The sequence below is a fragment of the Syzygium oleosum genome, unplaced genomic scaffold (genome assembly GCF_021117445.2).
Source record: "Syzygium oleosum isolate NSW1041296 unplaced genomic scaffold, Sole_v2.1 Sole_v2.28, whole genome shotgun sequence".
Lineage (NCBI taxonomy): Eukaryota > Viridiplantae > Streptophyta > Magnoliopsida > Myrtales > Myrtaceae > Syzygium > Syzygium oleosum.
In genome coordinates, this window is record NW_026607512.1 from 978,710 (window position 1) to 994,458 (window position 15,749).

The 15,749-nt window shown below is 41.3% G+C and overlaps 2 protein-coding genes across 4 annotated transcripts; one reads left to right on the forward strand and one right to left on the reverse strand.

Moving 5' to 3' along the window:
* The first annotated feature begins 990 nt into the window (after positions 1–990).
* LOC115680705 (uncharacterized) lies at positions 991–6,514 on the forward strand. 2 transcript variants are annotated; one of them, XM_056303623.1, is made up of 11 exons: positions 991–1,143; positions 1,276–1,481; positions 1,723–1,805; positions 2,069–2,169; positions 3,234–3,329; positions 3,687–3,740; positions 4,236–4,384; positions 4,908–5,025; positions 5,476–5,563; positions 5,867–6,102; positions 6,225–6,514. In XM_056303623.1, the coding sequence occupies exons 2-10, from the start codon at positions 1,381–1,383 to the stop codon at positions 6,076–6,078; spliced, it is 1,002 nt and encodes a 333-aa protein (XP_056159598.1). In that variant the 5' UTR covers positions 991–1,143; positions 1,276–1,380; the 3' UTR covers positions 6,079–6,102; positions 6,225–6,514. The 2 variants fall into 2 exon arrangements, with proteins under 2 accessions (XP_056159598.1, XP_030460391.1); XM_030604531.2 differs by having other exon boundaries at positions 1,276–1,459.
* A 165-nt stretch (positions 6,515–6,679) lies between these two features.
* LOC115680703 (uncharacterized) lies at positions 6,680–12,032 on the reverse strand. 2 transcript variants are annotated; one of them, XM_056303622.1, is made up of 7 exons: positions 11,789–12,032; positions 11,384–11,465; positions 11,108–11,210; positions 9,624–10,869; positions 8,539–9,455; positions 7,177–8,132; positions 6,680–7,042 (listed from the first exon to the last, which is right to left on the reverse strand). In XM_056303622.1, the coding sequence occupies exons 4-6, from the start codon at positions 10,837–10,839 to the stop codon at positions 7,788–7,790; spliced, it is 2,478 nt and encodes an 825-aa protein (XP_056159597.1). In that variant the 5' UTR covers positions 10,840–10,869; positions 11,108–11,210; positions 11,384–11,465; positions 11,789–12,032; the 3' UTR covers positions 6,680–7,042; positions 7,177–7,787. The 2 variants fall into 2 exon arrangements, with proteins under 2 accessions (XP_056159597.1, XP_056159596.1); XM_056303621.1 differs by having other exon boundaries at positions 11,384–11,504.
* Between the last annotated feature and the right edge of the window lie 3,717 nt (positions 12,033–15,749).

Below are 15,749 nucleotides of genomic sequence, written 5' to 3' on the forward strand. Positions count from 1 at the left end.
TTAACATACCAATTAGGACTTCGATTAAAGAAATAGTTCGAAGGACGTGGACTAGAAGGAGGAGCCCACGTCCCCGGTTGGGGAAGAATTAGTTGACCGGTCCTTGTACGAGATCATTGCTACATGGGTACATAGTTCAACTTGCTATTGAATTGTTAACTTTCCCAAAGATCAAGTAATGAACATGGAGACATGTTGTTGTTGCTGCAAATTGACTAATTTTGTTAATCACGCTTGAATTGAAGTCTTTGCTATTATTGGGTTCGTGCTTTGTGGTGAAGGAGCTTAGCTAGCAAGAAACTGTCGGTGGCAACTCTTGATCATATCTCTCTTTGCCTTTAATTAAGAGAAAAAGAGATATAAAATTTGGTCTAATCCCTTGAAAAAAAATCCCCAATTTCAGGTAAGATCCCGATTTTGCTGAGGACTTTTTTTTTTTTTGGTCTAGAAAGGAATTCCCAAATTTGCCCACGCGTCCAAAAATCGTCACGAATTTCCTCAAAATTATCGACATGGAGGCCAATTTGAGGTTCATTATCAGAATCCTCGTCTCTATCAATACCATTACCTTCGTATCCTCTCGTTATTGATAATCTTGAAAAAATTAATGGCGATTTTTGGACGGATGTCCATTTACGACGAGGGAGGACTTGTGCATGTAGATAACAATGATACGTAAGAGTAACTTACGGAGCTTCGGAAATAACGCACATGATATTCGTTTCGGTCCAATCCCCCTCCGATCCTCCACGTGTCGAAATTCCAGCGCCTTCCGATCCTGATCCCGAGGAGTGGTCCCCCCTGTGGAACTTTGACTTTCGGCCGGCCCCACCCCCCCGACCATCCTACGTGGCGAAAGGCCGCTGCTTATCCGCCACGTCCGCAGCTTCCTTCCTCCCGTCCCTTTTTATTGAACATTCTTCATTCTCTCTCTCTCTATCTCTCTGTTCACACAGAACCATTACTGTGCCTTCTTCTTCTTCTTCGATCGTTCTCTGCATTCTCGTCGTTCTCGCTCCGTCGATCGACGTCGCTCTCTCGCGTGGGAGGCAACAATGCCGCACTGCCCCGTGGACGACAGCGGGACCGACATCTTCTACCGGACCTACGGCGGCGGCCCTGTCAAAGTCCTCCTCATCATAGGTCTCTCCCCCCGCAAAAAGAAAAAAAAAACTCCGCTTCTTTGGGATTCCGAGCATGGTGTGCTTCTTTCGCTTTCTGGGTCAGTTTCTGTTTCGCCTGATGTGATGTTTTTCGGTGGTGGGTAACGAGCAGGGTTGGCCGGGACGCACGATTCTTGGGGACCCCAGATTCGAGGATTGGCCGGCACCGACCGGCCCAACGACGAGGCTCTTGGGGGAGCCGGCGCTGGCGGTGGTGATGGTGGGGTCGAGGTGTGCGCGTTCGACAATCGTGGTGCGGGCCGGAGCTCCGTGCCCGCCGACAAGTCGGAGTACACGTGAGTCCGATCGACGCATACCGTGAGCTTTCTAGTTCGTTTGAGTGTGTGCTGCTTCGTGGAGTTTCTTGAATCGGGAGTGTATTCTCCGGAGAAATGGTTGCCAGTTGGTGCAAAGCTAAAATGCAGCTTCAGCTTTCCTTGGGACTAATCGTGGACATTGGATGGCTTTCTTAGTCTTTTAGTTTGATGATAATTTGGTGTTGTTCCAAAAACATTTTAACGAAAATTGACTTTGACTTTCAATGTGATTTCTGGTGCAGGACAAAGATTATGGCGAAAGATGCGATTGCTGTACTCGATCACCTGGGTTGGGAAAGAGCCCATGTCATTGGCCATTCAATGGGTGAGTTTTGAATGACCCAAATTTCATGGATGCTTATTTGGCTCTGTGGTTCATATGAGATTTTGAAACAACCATTCTGATTGCACTATCTGGATGCCTGGATTTTTTTTTTTTTGGTCAGACTGGATGCCTGGATTTATCTGGCCTTGTTATAAACTTAATAATGAACTAAAGCTCACATCCATGACATGTCTACCTGTGAGTCCAGATTGGGTTCCTGTTTGTTTCAGGGTGACTAACTGCCTCTTTGGCTGTCAAAACAGGAGCTATGATCGCTTGCAAGTTGGCTGCCATGGTGCCCAACAGAGTTTTATCTTTAGGATTGCTCAATGTGACTGGTGGAGGTTATGAATGTTTCCCAAAGGTATTGCATCCATTTCAGTATGCGATGGTCCTTCCTTTGAATAGAGATTGACATTTTTCTCCATGCAAACTAAAAGGGGAAAGAATGTTCTTCCCAGTTTCTTTTATCATTGAAAGAACTATTTGTTTGCGTGGGTGTTCGCTGTTCAGTACTTTACAGACAGGTTGTTCATTTATCGCATGCTGAGCCTGTTCCATGCTCCTATGCTTTGCTTTAACCACATGAACAAGAGGAAATTGATGTTTTTTACTGACATACTGCTTAGAAAGGAGCCGTTATGAACTTTTACTGGTTGGTTACTTGCGGATTTTAATCCATGTCAAGAATGTTCCTTATTAATGTTTGCGCGCAGTAGCAGAAGTTGCTTTCACAGTTTGCATCTCTTGAATGTCCCAGTCACAGCTACCGTACAAAATCATTCAGATGGAAAAATCTTCAAAAGATCTCATTGCATCACCTGAATATCCCAACCATAGCTACCGCACAAAATCATAGAGATGGTTATTTTTTCAAAAGATCTCTCGTTGATTAGCTACAGGAGTCCTTTTCCTTGTGAAAATGAGAAGCAATGCAGAGACATAGGACTTAACCTTGGATATTGTGCGGGAACAATTATTTTTTGAAATAGAGATTCTAGGAAAGATCAATATCTAGCGAGAGCCTTTCTGCATCGCAGTTGCAGTCTTCCTGAGATGATTCCGTGTTTTCATATAGGCAAAAAAGGGTCCTCTCACAGTTTGCCTTTTAATGGTGAAACTGCTTATTGTTCACTTGAATCCATTCGGATTCTGTATCTTGACCTCACCATATGATGGAACATTGTTATCGGGGGAGCGGAAGCTGTTTTGACTTTCCTCAAGAAAATTGGTTTCATTATTACTTTCCCACAGAAATTCGCGTACTTGTATTAAGTAACTAGTTGTGCTATTTACTATGTAGATTAAATTAGTTTAGATGATGCAATTGCTTTGTCGCTTAAAACAAAAAAAAAGTTGAACCCAGTCCTGATATCGCATTTGAGCCACTATTTGAGTAGTCTAACAACGATATTTTGATACATGTAGATTGACCGGCGAACCATCTCAATTGCAATCCGCTTCTTTAGGGCTAAAACTCCTGAACAAAGGGCTGCTGTTGATTTGGATACCCACTACTCAAAGGTAGGCAGTACTTATGTACTTAAACCGTCATTGTAAAATCCACTGCATCCTTCTTCCATCCCTGTCAAAGGAGAAATACTTAGTCTTTCTCCATCCCGAAAGAAACAAGGATTTTAGGAGAACAATCAGTGGTTCCGTGATAGTATGAATTAAGGACTCCAGTAAATTCAATTGTGTTCTTATGATTGGAGTCTTTCTTTTGGGATATCGAAGTGCATTGATGTTTTAGATAATCTCTATGTGTGTGTGAGAGAGAGAGAGAGAGACAGAGACAGAGAGAGAGAGAGAGCAATCCACAGGGTAAAGCTGTTTGTCTATTTTTCTTTCTCTTATGGAAGCGTAATGTATTATGTGCAGGAATATCTTGAGGAATATGTTGGATCTACCACCCGGAGGGAAGTACTCCACCAAGTAAGAAATCTTGAGAAATCTCAAGTTTCTTTGGTCTAGCATTAACTTAATGGAGTTAACTCTACATGGTCTTGGTAACTCTGTGTTATTTAGAGACTTCAAGAGGGTTCTCTAAGGTTTAGTAAGTGTTTATGTCTACAAGTGTTTTCCAGGTTTAAATGCACAACAATGCCATATAAACAAGTGCCAAACTATCATTGAGTTTTCCTATCCTTACGATTTCCAGAGATGCATTTGCTTTGGTGTTCACAGTTAAATGGATCTACCTCTGAATAACCATGGTGAAATATGGTATTTTACCTAGGCAACTTTTTTTCACTTATGACTATACACCTTTGCTTGGAGTTTATTGAAACTGAATGAACTTAATAAGAGATTACTTTTCTGAAAATTGCCATTTTGTTGAAGCCAATAATTGGTTTTTGACTAGTTTAATTTTATAATTGTAGTATAACATTGATAACTTGACTAAGGACTAGATCCAATCACTTGCAGGAATATGTAAAGAGTATTACATCAACAGGACTGCAGTCAAACTATGGCTTTCAAGGTCAGATAAATGCTTGCTGGAAGCATAGAATGACAAGAACAGAGATAGAATTAATCTGCTCGGCTGGATTTCCTGTATCTATCATTCATGGAAGGTATATGACTAACCTTATGAACTGACATGACAAATGATAGTGGCAGTTCACCAGGAAATTTGTAAGAACATTGAATGAGAACATTGCAGTAGGTTAAGGAAACAGGAATTTAATGGCACAATGTCCTCAATGTTGATATTTACCTCTCCTCAATTAATACGTAACTTGATGATGCCTCCTGCAGCAGTATCCCGGTAATGATAGAGGGACATGAACACCTTTGGGTGTTTCCCAACATCAACCATTTGCTTTCATCACATTTCCACAAGGACCAACCAAGATGTATAGGTGATTTGACAGAATCAGTTATCACTGTCAATAAGTATTAGTTCCTGATTTAGTGGAATGGTTTGAGTGGCGTTCTCTCAACTCTAAATTTCTTCAGATAGTTTCAAATGCTTGTTGCAAACAGTGTAACTCTACTTCAAAGATGATTAAGATTTCTCTATTATATTCAATTGCAATCCGTGTCATTTGGCAGAATGTTGGCGATTTTGCTGTATGTTTACCTTGTTGTATGCAGGCATGACGTTGTTGCTCAAATATGCCATGCAAGGAGTCTGGCAGAGAAATTAAAGCCTGTTGCTAGAATGATAGAGCTTGATGGAGGGCACCTAGTGAGTCATGAGAGGACTAAAGAGGTACTTTATTTGGAACAATAATTGGAAAGTTAGATACTTTTTTTTAGAGGGCAGTTTTTCTGGCACTACTACATGCTTGCTCCATGATAATTTATAGAGGGCAATTAGGTTTTCAAAGTGCACTGGACAAACATGTGAATAAGTTGGATGAAATCATTCTAGACAGTGCTTATAGGTTTTGTGCTAATTATCAATGAAATGGATATACTTTAATTCTTTCAATTGACTTGTTGTGTGTATGAATTGAGATCAAAAGGAATTTGTAAAGTTTATTCAGACTCGAGAGGTTTTTAGATGTGGCTTCTGAACATATTATTGCAGTCCAGAGTTTCTCAAAAATGAGGGAATCACATCAAACTGTTTCGGTATTTTAGTCATGCAAGTTGATTTAATTGTCTGGGCTTGATTGTTGAACTGCAAAAAATGGATTGAAGCTATGCTCATGTTCAGGTTAATCAAGCTCTTCTCGAGCTGATCAAGGTATCAGAAATGAAGGTCGTCCAGCATGATTGGACTGACTTGCCTACCAATAGCCCTGGTGAGTATATCCATGCTCAGAATGATTTCCCGGTCTCATTTATTCATTCTCTGAAGCATTTGTGCACGTTAGATGCATGTGAGGTCACATGTATGTATGTAAATGCGTGCATATACCATACGCACAGGTGTATAGGCACATGCCCATCATGTAAAAGACCATATGGGCCAAGCCTAACCCCATTCATTGGCATTGATCTTATCTAAACAAAAATGACACTTGCACTACGATATCTGTTAGGTTAACTATGTTTATGCGTTTCCGAAAGAACTGCAAGTGCTGATATCTACTGATCCTTTACAGGATTGCCAGAGACAAGTATGCCTATTACAAGAACACATGCAGAGGGAGACTTACTTATGTGTCTTGTTAATGGCGTTATCGAAAGGCTAAATTTTTTCCTGTGGCACTTTTTTGGTTGGTTAATGATGGGATTTGAGTCTGGAAGAAAGGCAATGGAATTCCTAAAGCCTATCAAGGTCCAACCTGCCCTCACATATTCACAAAGCTATTAATGCGCAGGACCCTCTTTCTGACTGGTAATGTCATTTCTGTCTCCAATTTAAGACCCGAGTTCTTTTTATGACATGCGGGCGTAGTTAAATTTTTAGGTACCGGAAAATCAATATTGACTGTTTATTTGCTCCCTTTTACATTGCAGAGTTTCTTCCACCAGAGTAGAGTGGCTCCTGTAACATGATCCTACTGAAAATACAAGAATTTGACTATGCAATGAGACTGACAGAAGTGTCAAGCCCGTCCAGAGAGAAGCCAACTTTTAAGGCAGATTTCTCTAGGATAGGCAAAGAGGGAGACAAATTTGAGAATTGAGAACCCCTCCCTTTCAACACTAAATTGTATTTCATTGGAGTATCAGCAAAATTTGTAACTATTGACTAGAAAAACTATGTTTCTTGATATCTTTAATGAATCGATGCGGTTTCTTAATAATATTCAATGAAGTTTCTCAGTCCGTCTTGTGTGGATAATGCTTCCCCACTCGTGGAAGTGCTCCTAACGACCTAGACCTTGTAGTTTATTTCGCGTGTATGACTAATAACATGAAAGTGCTTCATCATTCATGCGAATGATACTGACAAAACAGTAGACTCCAAGTGAGTTTCAAAGTAATCTATAAGATAAACGTATCTCTCACGAGGTTTCCAGGAATAGCGGTGTGACATTCGATTTCTTTTTCATTAACTGTTAAAATTTGGAGTGACAATTGCTACATGTTTCTGCTTTTCTGGATAAAAGGATGGCCCGGCGATGGTCGGTTGTTATTAAGATCTCCAGACATGGGAGGTCCTAGATCTGACGGATGGCTATCATTCCCCGCACCTTATTTCCTTTAAGCCCGACCTTTCGATGGAGAGACCGAGGAACGCGGTACCGACGCTTGTGAATTGGTCTGAAAATTTACTTCGTTTTTCAGACCCATGCATTTTAACTCTAATCTTCGAGGCCATGTACATGCCACTACAAGCAATATCACCAGAAAATAAGACGTCTAACTTATGAACAAAACACAACCGTGGGAGACGGGAGTTTCTGTAAAAAGAAACTTAGTAAATTTATACAGAGAGAGAGAGAGAGACTTGCCTGATTGATACTTTTTCTGAGAGGAGAGAACCTCTGTGAAGAGATCTTGCAGTTGCAGGATGAGGAGAATGAAGAGAAGGGGGAAGAAGTAAGGAAAGAGTCTTTTAATAAGATGCCATATGCCGTGGAATATTATTTCTTGGACAAGGGAAACATTCCAGTTATACCTGTGGAATATACCAATATGCCTAGCTTCTTTCAGCTTCACAAGCGAAGTCGAGCATCGCCTCTCTACTTCCTTTAATGCCGTCCCTTTTGAGTATACCGAGTTATTTCCCTCGAGAATCGTTTCATATGAAACTAAATACCATAAAAGTGTTTTATAGCAACCTGATGTTTTAGAGAGAAGGCACCAGAGGCAAGGTTAAAGTGATTAATTACCCAAATAAGTTTCGGCATGAGTTGCTCTTCCGAGCTGACATATCTCCTCAGGTTGAGATTATATCCAGTCACATGAATTTGTGTTGTGGTTGCAACTATGCATAATCCTATACAATGTCGAGTAACTGCATACATATATTACAGAGGGTAAAAGAGGTAAAAGAAAGGGGAAGCATGAGAAGAAATGGTTGATCCCTCCAACACACTTCACCTAGAACTCATCTCTGTTTCATCTCATCGGTTATCTCCTCCGATGTATTATCCCATCGCAAGCTAAGGTTCCTTCAAGGTCCCCGATGATACGAGCTATTCGGACTTCCAGGCCTCTTTGGACTTCTTGAAACAGAGTCCTCACACTATCGGCAAACCGCTTTATGTCAAAGCTGGCAGATTTTGCGAGTTCTTCAGCTGCTACAACAAATCCGACGGCGATCTTTGATTGTATCTCCGTCAATTTCTGTCCGGTCGCAACCATGTACCGTTGAAGCTGAAACGTTTCCTCGAGAAAATTCTCTAGTGTTTTAGTCTTTCCCCTTGATTTCGGGGCATTGGAATCCACTTGACTCACATCCAGATTGTTCTCGTGCTGAAAATTTAGATAAGGATCAGATTACAGTTAGTGTCATTCTAAGTAAGCACAGAGAGGCGGAAAAAGAGAAAGCACTGTAGAGATTTTAAGGGGAGGACTATAAAAATTCTCTCTTTTCCTTTTTGGCTTGTAAGTCTTGTGAGAGTAATCTATTACTAGATAAAAGACAGGAATTGGAATCTCTTCGCTAGCTAAAAATAGGAACCGGAATCTTTTCAGATGAGTGTTAATATCAAACTTGCTGTTGCTGATGCTAAACAATTCATTTATTGCCTGGCAATAAAACAACCATCCAATGGGAAAATCAATTAACATATTTCAATGGATTAGGCTTCACCATATGATATTTCTGTCAGTACCAAGTCCATAAGTTGAGAGTGCATTATCTATAGGAGAAGCTTACCATTCGCTTGCAAAGATCATCGGCTTTTTCTTGGAGCGACTGATACCGGCCGACTTGTTTGGTCAACAAAGAAACAAGCGAAAGGAAACCTTTGTTGCCATTGGGTCCATCATCTTTGCTTTCGACATTTTTGCTGCTTTCTTTCTTTCCCATCAACCTCTCAAGCATGAGAAGTTGCTGCTTCAGCCTCTTGATCTTGTACGAAACTCCAAGAGCTTGAAGATCTATTTTCCAGGAAGAACTTTTTGTCTTGCTTGAAATCTGGCTCACAGACGGTAAATTTTGGAGAGTGCCCAAATCTGTGGAACTTCCACTTTCTTCTCTTATAGGAACAGAATCACCAACATCCTCCTGTACTTCAGAAACTTTTTGAGGAGATTGGACCTTCATCACTTCGGCGGGCTGACAAACTAATGCAGTTTCAACTATTACTTCTGCATTTTCGTCTCGAGAAGCTTTCGCTGCCGATCTATCTGCTTTTTTTTCCTTATGCCCCGGTCTTCTCTTAACGATCTTAACTTCAGACCAAATGGTACCTTCAACTAGCTCAGGATCATGGATAGATGGATCATTTAAAGGCCTCTGGAAATTAATATGATTTGATTGTGAAGCGAGCTGCAGTTTCAAAGCACCGAGCTCGTCCTCTCGTGCAAGCAACAGGGCTTCCAACTTCGTATTAGTGTTTTTGAGTTGAGATATGTCTCTATTCAAAGCCTCAACATGGGACCGCAGTCGCTTAGATTCAATTTCCATGCTCAGCATCCGCCAACGAAAAGCTTCCAATTTCTCATCTTTGAGCCTCATCTGTTCCACGAAGGCATTTAGCTCAAGGTGATGCCTTTCCTCGACTAGAGTTGCATATTTCTCTGCTTCCGAATGTACCCAGTGTTCCAATTGCTTGACATCAGTCGTGATAGCTTCAAGGACCAGAACAGATAAACAGTTAGGAATTTCAAAGAGAGGCAGAAAAAGTAGACAGAAAACATCCTAGCCAAGAATTTCATGATGAGTTATATGTAATTCATGTTTCAAGAATTAGCAAGAGGAAATTCACAGAAAGCCAGGAAAGAGACTATGGCTTCTACCTAGTGCCTCAGTTTGTTCTTGAGAATAGCTATCATAATCAGGAGAGCATGCCTCTATCTCCCCAGAAAAATTGGGATTCTCGTATTCAAGAAGATTATTTGCCTGGAACCTGGCCTTTCCAATGAGAGACGACCCCGTCGCACCCGAATTCAGTTTTCTTGTTCCGTATATACCTTCAAGTTTTAGATTGACTTGGTTAGCCAACATACTTCTCAACGAGTGTCGCCCATGTTGGGCCTTGGACACGGACCTCAATCTTTCTGTCTCTAGTTCTGCCTGTTTCCTCTTAGCTTTTGACAACTTAATCTCCTTCAAAAGCATCTGCTTCTCCGCCGTGTCCAACTTGGACTTCCTCAGCATTGCAGACAGAATATCGTCTTTCTGTTCCATGTCCCTTTGCATCTTCACAATCTCCACGGACAATTTTTGGGCCATCAATTCAGACTCCTCCTTCTGCTCTAAAACCAACTCGAGATCTTGCTTTGTGGTCTCCACTTGCCTGAGGGCCCTACCCATCTCGGCCTCCATCTGCCGTTGGTTCGACACGAGCTCGATGAATGCGGTTTTGTGCTTCCAAATTTCAGAGGCATGCTCTTTAGCCTCTCGCTTTGCGTTCTCCCTCAATTCTTCCGCAGTATTCTCGGCCTTCTTGATCTTTTCTTCCAATTCCTTTCTCTTTAGTCCCTCTTCTTGCAATTCTTTATCCTTTGACTGGACCAGAAGCTCCATTTCCTTCAATCTTTCATTCAACCCAGAAATTTCTTCATCCTTTCTTTTCCCACGGACCCTCACCTCATTCACGAGTGCTCCGATCTGTTGCTGGAGCTTCTTCCTTTCATTAAGCCATCTCTGCTCTTGCGCCGCAAAAATACCGACTACTTTCTCGTTAGCTTTTGCATCTTCATGTCTAATTCTCTTCAACTCGTCTCTCTCTCGCTCAGCCATCTCTAGCTTGGCTAAGAGCGCAGCTTTTCCCTCATCATTTCCCTTTTTCTGAGCTTTCCACACCAGCAAACCCAACAACTGAGCGCTTCCTCGGAGTATCGTGTTCCATACCTCAGACCATTTGTCATCATCCGTCTCTCGACTGGGCAAGAGTCTCAGGGCAAAGTACGCGCACGACACTCCAAAGTATATTGGATACCAGTCATTGACCTTTTCTTCGCATAAGAACAAGGATGACAAACAAGAATGTGGAATCTTCCTCTCATCCATTTGTCAAGAGCAGGAACGCGCTGCTTCTCCCTTGAGAAACATGGAGAGGGAGCCAAAAGTCAAAAGTCGGTTAGGAAGAAACATTATTTCAAGCAGTTGCTATCGACAATAGAACAATTCACTCATTTGAAAATGATCACAAGATACCCAGTTTTTGCAAATGCAGGCACAGACAACTAAAATCATACAAAAGAATTTTAATGAAGGAAAGCCAATACAAAGGCAGAGACAAATGAGGCAAGTGAAAAGGGATAAAGAGAGAACTCACGAGAGCAACAGATTCAAGGCTTCAATTGAAACCCAGTTCTGAAGGACTCATCAGGAGTAGATCTCAAGCATCAGCTGGACCCAAGAACTGCAGAGAAATTGTGCTGCAAAAATGAATTATGAATGAGCTAGAGAATGACAAAAGCATGAGGGGTGAGTGGAATTTACACGTGTGAGAGACTGCAAAATCTGCTCAAAAAAGGCGCTTTAAGCAGAAGAAAACATGGAAGAAATAACAGAAAGTGTTCCCTGGTTTTCAGTGAGAAAACTGACCCACCTCCAATAAAATTCGTCTGCTCTTTCATCTTTCTCTTGGTGAGTCACGACTGCAACAGCAGGAAGCAAAAGGCACTAGATTCCTGCTAGTTTTGTCAACGTTACTGATTAGAAAGAAAGGGCTGCTCCAAAAAAGAGAAACAAAGAGAAAAGAAATGAACTTCCTTGTGAGAACAGTCCAAGAAAGTTTGTATTATTCCAGGGTGGATCACCCAAGTAAACCCAGATAGGTTGAGCATAAAAGTTCTCTCTCTCCCCTATAAAATAATGTTTCTTGAACGTGCTGCAACACTAAACAGCAGTGAGCAGATTCTACTTCCTCGTTAAGTTTTCCTTGATTTTCGGGTTAAAACAACACAAGAAGAGATATTTTTGCAGAATTGAAAAAGAAAGGTCTTTGGTTGACCAGCTAGACATGTGGATTCAGGAAAATAATCTGCGGGTGATGTCAAGTGGAAGGAACCGCATAAAAGATCAATGACAAGACCTTGGACCTCATAATCAGCAGCATTATGCAGGTGAGACCAGTATCAAATGCAAAATCTTCTCTTGTAGCAATCTAGACAAAAATTCAGAGACACCCCATCACAGGTAATAATTTTTTAGGCGACCCCCTCTGTTTAATGCTAAGCACCTACCCACCCCCACCCCTCAAGCACTAAAAACAGCATTTAACATCGGAGCTCATCGAAGCTAAGACAATTGGAAACATTATATCTCAGTTCCGCGAATGAAATTGGGTCGATTGACGCTACGCCACGCGCGGAAACCAATTCCCATAATTGATGAACGCGACGTCGAAAAGGAAAGACACAAGTTTCGAAGGAGGACCCTCCACGTACGTAAAAGTAGACGAATCTGCCATGTGATTAAGTTTTGCTTAAGGCCCATATTTGCCAAGGGGGGATCACGCTATGCAAATGGGGAGAGGGGTTTTAAGGATAGGGGGGAAAAGGCAGGAAAGAAGGTCACTGTCAGTGGATTGTCATGATGGATGCGAGGGACCGGGAGGAGGCCGCCAGGCTTTCATGGTGGACCAGAGCGAACGAGCCCCTCTTTTCATATGGTCCTCAAGTTTGGCTTCCTTTGGCTGGGGGAGGCCCTGTAAAGCAGGCACTTGCTCCAGAAAGTTGGTACATGAAGCATATAATCATTTGCCTAATATCAACCAAAAATAACAAGAAGAAGAAGGAGAGAGAGGGAGAGAGATTGAAACGTTGTGTGGTACTAAGTTCGGTCTGCAGGATTCCATCACTGTTCTGATTTTTTTATTTAGAGTTGTCCAAGATCCGCCCTTGAAATCTGGGCATTGTTTCGCTGGCTTCATCATTTACTTATACTTTAGAAATATGGTTTCGAAAGCAATCTCCCCACTCCTGAATATTTCCAGGAAACAAAATATGAAGAAAATGGTCAACCAAGAAAAAAAAAAACGAACTATAGCGGGGTGTTATGATCCGGTGCAAGACACCCGATGTTCCCACATAGGGGAAATTTGCACCGATTGAACTCGATGGTGATTAATCACGGAATTACGATAATCAAGTCGATAGATAAAGATAGGATATCGGGCTTGATTTTCACGATTTGCTTTATAACGCGACATTCATTTTAACTCGAAATGCACGAGACTTTCGTGATATGCACAAATTGACTCGTAAATATATGTATGATTCTTTTCATAATTTTTTAAAAATATAGATAATATTTTGAATTATGACAGAATTTATGATGGGAGGAGAGAGGAGGAGATAGGAGCAATGGTGGCGACCACAACGACAGTGACTGACAGGATCGTGAACCGGCCCGAGTCCTATGTAATCGTTGAAAGGCAAGGACAAGACGCGGAATCGAAATCTGCGAGCGATGATCGGTTCGAAACTCGTGTCCATTTTGCTTGGCGATGGATCCAACAAAGGCATGTGCGCTCGCCTCTCGTGGTGGGATTTCGTACACATCCTTCGACTCTCTCTCTCTCTCTCTCTAATCGAGTCATTAAAAGCAATTGCGCGATCCCGTGGATTGCTGTCGATGATGTGCCGGTCTCCCTTCCTTTTGTTCTCTCCTCAACTATCTCGTAACATCGCATTCCTAGGGCCATCGACGTGTCCGATAGGATACTGGGGATTCTCTAAACACCCGATTCGACTTCTGTCGCGTAAGGCGATCCACTTGTCACGCGCATTATGGGATTCTCAGGGGCGTGGCGATGTATCTGCATCTTTGGAGAGAAAAGCAAACACACATGTGATATGAAGAACATGTGGATTGTCCATGTCAAACATGAAAAATAATTCTTGGCATAACATGAACACGATGCATCGACCCAAATACCAAATAAAGAAATGAAAAGCTATTCGGTCAAGCGGCACTCCATCTCTCTCGTTTAAACCCTACAGATCGTCGTGCTTGTCTTTTCCGATTTCTATATCGACTCGGTCCAATGAGGGCGGGGAGTGGTCGCCGAGGTGAGAAGACCCGGACAATGAGCAGCTCATGGTAAACTTCTAGGATGGGAAATGGGTAGAAATGAACCGAATTGTACACCAAACAAGGGACGAACAATTGTAAGATGTGCGTGTATGTGAAAACTGAAATTAATATGCTTTGCTTTGGAATTCCAAAATTAAGTGTGCTAAGGCTAAAACACTACCAGGATGGGTGATCTATTGGGAAAGTGTTCTCCTGCACGCCAAAGGACAAAACCATGAGGCTCGAAATGGGACAAGCCAAAACGGACAATATCTCGAGTAACTTAATCTATGAATGTCAAAATATGGTATCAGAGCAGCACCCTCTCCTATAAGTGTATGGTTTGGGGACGAACCACGCGGAAGCTAGTCGGGCCTAAAGGACCTAGATAAGAAGCGGTCCCTGGCAAACTTCTAGGATGGCAAAGGGAGCATGAATGAATCGAACTGTACACCGAACAGGAAGAGAGCGATTATGAGATTTATATATAATTAACTCATAGAGGTGCCGCGATTTTGAAATGTATGTGTATGTGTGAACACTGAAATTAACCAATGAAGACGCCTTTTGACGTAACGACAGGCTTTGCTTTAGAATTCCAAAGTTAAACATGCCGAGGCAATAGTACTACTACCATGGATGATCTCCTGGAAAAATGTATGCATGTACACTAAATGACAAAACTGTGCCAATTGGGATGTCACAATTTCATCATAATGCATCTCCATTTCTGACGAAACAAATAAAATAAAAATAAAGCATCTCCATCGTTTTGTTCAATTTGATGTCAAATATTTTTGTTAAATCGTTAGGATCGACTATCGAGAGTAAACCTGTTTTGATTTGGGTATTGACCGGAACAGTTTATATGGTTTGATCATACCGGAATAAGGACCGGTTTTCCGGCTCGACCCATGGAACCGGGTATGTCCGATCCGAGCAATGCAATGAGTAGCTACTTTTCCTGCGACATTATATTGCCCGCGGTCCCTAATTTGGGACAATAATTTATGAAACTCTCCATCATTCCCTATCATGAGAGATCATAGTCAATTTTTAAAATGATTATAGAGCCTATCAACAAGGAATGTTTTGTTTTCCAATTTCTTCTGGTTCTTGTGTGGAGCCAAATCGGAAAAAAAAAAAAGCAAAGGAAATTATTTTTCTTAAAATAGCTTATATGGTTGCACAAAAGAAAGGGAACATTGCTCCTTCTTCTTTTTCAATAGGTTTTTACAATGAAAATAGCTTACACCAATCGACATGTCGATATATGTATGCTTTCAATTTTTTTTAAAAAAATATTTCAAGTGAAATAAAAACTAAATTATGAGAACTCCAAAAAAGATATAATCCTAACCAAGCAAAAACTCTAAATAATACCTATAGTTGGAAGTTCTTTTTTATCGAAAGAAAATTTCATTCATATCTTATAATAATATTTGAGAGGTACATATAAGTTTTCAAGCTTAACAAATCCCAAATAATTGCTGAACAAAGCAAATGCCAAAATGCAAATATTAAAGCACGGTATGCAGCTAGAAACATACTCTTATTCCTTAAGAACATATCTGCCACCGTATATTTTCGGCGGCCGATCACCAAATTCAGTGATGAGCAAATACCGAGATCTCCCGCTCCATTTGCAATAGCTTGCAGTGCGTCTCTAGGTTTAATGGAGATACCGACATCAATATATTGAAAGAACACAGATCAAATACCTGTAAGAAACTCCCATATCTATATGTAGATATAGTTCGCAAGAGTAAAATTCCCAGATCTAGACCTAATTCTAAATTGAAAGAGGAGAGCGGCCTAATCTCAGAGATATTGTGAAGCTATGTCACGAACATCCTCTTCAGTTGCTGTTAACTAGACGAATGGCCGAACTAATC

What these genes read in the sequence shown, in the direction of transcription:
- LOC115680703 (XM_056303622.1), bottom strand. Translation starts at nt 10,839, where the DNA reads ATGGATGAGAGGAAGATTCCACATTCTTGTTTGTCATCCTTGTTCTTA. An exon ending in AGAACAAACTGAGGCACTAG is followed by an intron (nt 9,456 to 9,623) that starts GTAGAAGCCATA and finishes TGGTCCTTGAAG; the next exon opens with CTATCACGACTGATGTCAAG. An exon ending in ATGATCTTTGCAAGCGAATG is followed by an intron (nt 8,133 to 8,538) that starts GTAAGCTTCTCC and finishes CTAAATTTTCAG; the next exon opens with CACGAGAACAATCTGGATGT.
- LOC115680705 (XM_030604531.2), top strand. Translation starts at nt 1,056, where the DNA reads ATGCCGCACTGCCCCGTGGACGACAGCGGGACCGACATCTTCTACCGG. An exon ending in TGGATACCCACTACTCAAAG is followed by an intron (nt 3,330 to 3,686) that starts GTAGGCAGTACT and finishes TATTATGTGCAG; the next exon opens with GAATATCTTGAGGAATATGT. An exon ending in GTATCTATCATTCATGGAAG is followed by an intron (nt 4,385 to 4,907) that starts GTATATGACTAA and finishes TGTTGTATGCAG; the next exon opens with GCATGACGTTGTTGCTCAAA.